This window comes from Rhea americana, unplaced genomic scaffold, assembly GCF_003343005.1.
Source record: "Rhea americana isolate MKP2758 unplaced genomic scaffold, rheAme1 scaffold_32, whole genome shotgun sequence".
Lineage (NCBI taxonomy): Eukaryota > Metazoa > Chordata > Aves > Rheiformes > Rheidae > Rhea > Rhea americana.
In genome coordinates, this window is record NW_028186446.1 from 2960039 (window position 1) to 2966038 (window position 6000).

At 42.5% G+C, this 6000-nt stretch overlaps 1 protein-coding gene across 2 annotated transcripts in view; it reads right to left on the reverse strand.

The window, feature by feature from the left end:
• Nucleotides 1-6000, reverse strand: part of CDK6 (cyclin dependent kinase 6) — a 135236-nt gene extending 129236 nt beyond the window's left edge. Inside the window, exons 1-3 of one of the 2 annotated variants that reach the window (XM_085310508.1) lie at nt 5926-5994; nt 5159-5440; nt 4384-4858 (exon numbers count right to left, since the gene is read on the reverse strand). In XM_085310508.1, coding sequence (XP_085166634.1) covers nt 4384-4616 — 233 coding nt within the window. In that variant the 5' untranslated portion in view covers nt 4617-4858; nt 5159-5440; nt 5926-5994. Of the gene's footprint in view, nt 1-4383; nt 4859-5158; nt 5441-5925 lie in introns of both variants that reach the window. The other variant, XM_085310509.1, reaches the window with a different exon arrangement.

Here is a 6000-nt window from a genome sequence, read left to right on the forward strand (position 1 = left end):
TACTCATAATTATTGGGTTTCCTACAGACTTCTCCCTATATCAAACAGATTGAGGAATAAATATGCTTTCAGCCAGGTAGACCATTATGTTGAATAGAAGTCATTTATCTGGGCTACCTATTCTGCAAGTTAAGAAAAAGGAGAGAACTATGATTTTAAATTCCTTATTATATGGCAATTATTATGTTGTTGAATTGCAAGACTTCTAATGCTTATCTTTGAAATAATATCCCAGGTCAGATTACATTCTAATAGGTTATATTCTAACACGATTCTGGTTGTTTTAAAATATAAGACCTACTAACCCAGAGGAATACTAAAAAAGTTAGACTTATCAAAAAATGTATGTGCCAGGAAGCAAAAATACAGAGCTTTGCAGTTTTGCTTGATTTGCTTAAGGTTCAACACTAGTGGAACTGCTGAATGTATACATATGTGTTAGAAAACAAACACTGCAAGAATTACAGTATCCCYTGATACTACCTTCCTAGAGTGCAAACTCAGTCTGATGGGCGATTAACATTAGAGGAAAATTATTCATCTGATTACCATCAGGAGAAATATAAAATAGACACAATACAGTGCTGAATTTAACATTAAAATCACAAGAAGAATTTTTACAGATATATTACAGCAGGGAATACTCCCAGTTTTACACACAGGAATTTCCTGAATCTAATATGTCATTTATTCCTGGCAAAGTCTGTCCTTTGTCTACATATATTTCATTTCTTCCCAAAGAGAAGAGCACTAAATTACATAAGTGCTGGACCAATTTTTGCCAGATTTAACTACTGTACAGAGTAAAGTTTTAACAAAGCGTTTCATCGTATTATCTGAAAGATGAGCTAGAGGAGCACCTTGGTCAGCCTTCCAGTTACATGGGCCATTTCATAATCTACAGCATACTTCGTTTTAGAGCAATTCACAGTTGCATTTGTTCTTGAAGACTAGCTAYTTTTTTGTTCTATTTTGTTAAGGTAAGTAAAACAGACTAAGGTGTGCTGACTTAGGCAACTTTAAAAAAGAGCAAATGTGAACAGGAGACTATTATAAGTACAAATAAATTATCCTTTTTACTGCACTTTCTTTATGTGTTTCCGTATGTTGTTTTTGATTAAATTCTGGATCAATCCACCAACCCTTACTCCCTTTACAATCAGTGTTCAGAGACTTTTCCTACCATCACTTTTCTGCTGAAGAWTAGACTTTTTTTCTCTTCTAATCTAGCATCTCTTTTTGTTTGATTTTGCAGCGAGCTCTTAACCAACTTCACTCTCTATTGTTGGAAAGTAATCATGCTGGTTCACTGCATTACTATGGAAATGACAGACTTTGATAGAAGCCCAAAGATCTAATAACTAGCAAGGAGTAGCATGAAAAAAACACGATAAATATATTTTCAATATTTATTCTAGACTATTTAGACACTTCTACTTTAGGAAGAAAATTCTTTTCCAACCCCAATGACAAGCACTAGAACCAGTTTTGGCACTAAGAATTTCTCAKGATCTCACAGGAGGGGAATCTAAGCCCACTCTGACCATCCTGGGCCAGCTGCTGGTCCTGCATCATGGCTCCATCACCAACAAACCATGGAGCTACACCTCTACCTAGCAAGAGTTGAGTCTTTTCCTCATCAAACTACTCTTCACATTCAACACYACTTCTTGGGGACAGAAAAGCCCTGGATTTCTCAGCTCCTCACTATATGCTCTGGAAAAGCCCAATTCTACCACTCTAGCACACCTAGATGTGGTCTGTGATTACTGCAGTTGCTATCAACTGATGCCACAGCCAAKATCTCTCAGCAGCACAGATCATATGTGCCTCAATTATTTCAAGTTTGTCTAAATTTTGACTCACAGGGTGACTATTGGTTTGCACTGAACAACTTGTGGATCACACATGTCATTACTCAGAGATAACAGACTCTACATTATATTTGCATTTCTCACTTATTTGTCCCAAGCTGGTTGTCTGTAATATTCTGAAAAAAAATCCAGATTTTTTCCTTCAAAAAACCTCATTTCCTATATTTGTGTTTTCATTCTAGTGCTCTGAAAGTGATGTATCTTTTAATACAGTACTTAGACAATGCATATGCCATTACTTACATTTACTAACCTTGCCATGATACCAATTTCCAGAATGCAGGCACAATGAACATTTTTGTAAGCAAATTATGTTCGGTAATTGAGTGTAGCTAGGTCAGCCGCCTGAAACTCCAGCTCCTCATTTACAGTATACCCTTTTCTGAATATATTTACATACCACAAAAATAGTCCCCTAATCATAATAAATTGCAAACTCTTCTACCGTATTTTGTAACAGAACTGAGGCATTTAAACTGGTTCAAGTAACTTTTCATTACAAGGAAATAATTTCAAACATTCCAAAATGCTAGTTCTAACTTCACCTGCTCTACAGATTACAAATATGCACAACAGCTTTTAAATAGCATTCCTTCCATTTTGGAAGAGATGATGTTTGAAATTGCTTCTTTTACTCCCCCGTCGGTTTTTGCAAAAGGTGTGCAGCCAAGATCCTACGCATCCTGATACGTAACAACCCAGCCCCTCGTGTCTGAAATGCTGCTTGTAGCAAATGCTCCAGGCTTCACAACAACACTATTAGGACCTGGGAACAGTGTCAGAGATTTCTATACTGAAACTACATTCTCAATACTTGCTGCTTGCAGATAATGAATTTTCATTCAAACTCATAAAAATATTTTAAACTGCAATATATTTATCCAATATTATGTAATACTATGTACTTAAGCCCAAACAAAACAAGCCTGCATCTGCATAAGCATTTCATAAATTTTATTTTTCATTAATTTGCTGAATTTAAGATTAGAAAGCTGTTCAAAAAAATTCTTTTACTTCATCTGGAAAGATCTCACTGACAAAAAAGTCATATATATTGTAATATTTAATTATTCCCAAATAAGGAGTACAATTTTCAAATACATAAATGTCTAAACCTGGATGCCTAAATCTACAGTTACTCTCAGAAATTAGTGGTCTGAATTTCAGAGATTTTAAGAACTCTTAATTATCTCTACTACCAAGAAAGTTGTACGTGCTCCTCTGTAAACCAAGTCACTTGATTCAGTGCCCAAACACGGTATGTTGCCCATGCTAAGATGACCACTTTTGAAATTTATTGACTAAGCCTTTGGCACTGCTAGGTGCTAGTCAAAATAATGGTTATTAATCAAATAGTGGATTTGTTTGATTAGCAATGGAAAAGGGTGAGCAGCTGTCTGCATCCTATTGCTCATTGCGGAGACCTATGACTTTCTACCAACTCATTCCCTATTTCAGAATATATACTCTTTGTTCATTCAGATTTGGAAAAAATAAGAGTGTTCTATTACACTGCCAAGAAATAAAAGAAAATGAATTTATCTCTAGCTATTTGCTCTGCACTTTAAATATTCCCTGTCTTGCCTTTCCTCTTGCAGCTCTTATAAAAACCCTCATCTCAGACCTTAAAACAAACATGAGGATCACAGCTACAAGCCAGTTTGAAAATCACCTCTGACATCAGAATGTTTCTCTAGGCCTGAAAGAGGCTTAGTATTAGTAGAGAATGAAATATTTTCCCTTTGCTATGTACAATAATATAAATAACAAGAAATAGTCTTCTTAATACTGCATCACCACCTAGATGCAGACCAGTTTCAAACTACTGTGTATCTGGGGATCTGCAGAGTGAAGCTTATTTGTTAAAGTTCAGAGCAATAAAAAAACATGCTCATAAGATGCTAGGGGTTGGGAGTGAAATCTGTACTAAAACCATCTTCCAAAACGTTTGGTCAATCTAAGGTGTGACCATGTAGTAAATCTGAAGTACAAAGCCAGAAGTAAATAAATTATACAGCAGGAAATGCCTCCCTCCAATGTTCCAGGAAAAAAAAAAAGCCTTAGAAAAAATTCCCTCCATATTTTGTGCTTCCTTCTTTGCAACCCMAAAAGTTCAGTAAAGCATTTAATCAAGCCAGAGACGACATGCTTGGCTTTCCTAGTTACGTAAGAACGTAACAGCTTACGGCGGGGCAGCGTTACCACTGATAGCATCTGTCCAAGGACCTGGGTCGTTTACTCGGGGTCTCTGCTGTGCTGCTGCCCCCCCCCCCCCCCCAAGGCAAGGCCTCCATTTCGTTCCTTCTCACTTTTGGCAGCATGGCCACCAGCGCTTGGCGGAATCAGTAACGGCGAAAGAGCGCCGAATTGCAAGATCTTCCCCCAAAGCATAAATTCTTCAGCTACCGCTTCTGTGCAACGTGATAATCTACACACGTCTACAAAGTCGTCTGAACCCAAACTCCCACGCACGTCCCTGCTGAGCAGGACGCCCGTCTCCGTTCCTCACCTGACCACGTTGGGGTGCTCGAAGGTCTCCAGGTGCCGCAGCACCGCCACCTCACGGATGGTGGACAGCGGCATCCCCTCCTCGCTCGTCTGCACCCGCACCCGCTTCAGCGCCACAAAGCGGCCCCCGTTCTTCAAGTCTCGGGCCTTGAACACCTTCCCGTAGGCTCCCTCGCCGATCTCAGCCACGCACTCGTACTGCTGGTCAGCCAGGTTTGTGCTGTCCTTATCCATGCTGCCGCCACTGCTCTTCCCCCTGCGCCTGGCGTGCCTCAGGCGCGGCTCCCGCTCTCGCCTGCTTTCCGAAAACTAGTGTGTTGCTCGTGCTGCAGATAGCCCACGCTGCTGGCACCTCTGCTCGAGGAGCAGTAGGAAGTCCTCACCCTCTGCTCCCGGCCCCGACGTGCCTCCTGCCTCGGCCACCAGGAGCTAGCATGCAGTCTTGGGGACCATCGTCTGCACAAAGCCAAGGAGATCTGAAGGACAAAGCAAGCAAGAGAAGTGAGTTAGGCCTGGGGTTCTCTCCCCTCCCGCCTTCCTCCTCCGGCTGTGCCACACACAGCTCTTGTGCTTTCAGTTTACCTCATTACTTTGCATGGTTTAAAACTGAGAAAATTAAGCCAATATAGAAGATAGCTACCTGCAAAGCAAAAATGCTGCAAAAGAACAGCTGGACAGGATATGAACCATGAGGGAGACAAGGTATCAACATCTTGGCCTGGCTGATACAGCACTGCCTAGCTACCACGGTCTGCACAGATGGCTACAGCACACACCTGCACTCTTCGGGATTTTACTGACCAACAGGCTTAATATCCCCTGAGACGTGGCCAACAGAGCTAACTCTGCTTGTGTGGTAGGAAGTTATTGTCCAGGAACTTATGTCAGGAGTGTAGGGCTCAAAGTTTTCTTCAGTGTTGCATGGTGAAGTCCTTGAAATATATTCCATGCTATATTACTTATTTATAGCACTTAGAAGTTTCAGCCTCGATCTACTCTCCAGCGTGCTAGGCACTGCACAAACACATTGCAAGGGACCAGTCTCTGCCTCAAAGAGCCTGTGGGAAGGAGAAACACACATATATAGAATATAGAATAATAATATACTAATGAGTAATTCGTGCTGAAGTGTTTTCCAAAATGTACACTCCAGCAGAGTTATGATCACGCAAGAGTTTTGGCCGTGGCGACTGCTATCCCTGGATGTGTGACGGGCAGCCCTTTGCCGAGTGCTATGTGCCTGGGCACAGTCTCCAGCACAGCGTGGTCTGCTCCACAGCGCGTGAGACTGGAGACCAGAAGAGCTTGCTTCTGCCCCCAGTTTCATCACCGCCTTCTGCAGAGCTGCGCGCAATGCTGGCGCTCCCTCACCGCGGCTCCACGGCGATCCTCCCCCTCCCCTTTTAATACACTGATGCTGCGACTGCAACCCGCTCCCACGCTGCATTTTTACCCCGGCGGGACAGAAGCCCCGCAGGCAGGGCACCGGGGCCCCCCGAGGAGAGCCCACGCGCGAAGCCGGCAGCCCACGCTGCTCTCACACCTCAGCCGGCGATGCGAAGAAGAGGCGCAACGCGCAGACCAGCTCCCGTGCCCGGCGCTCGGCCGCCTTCCCCAG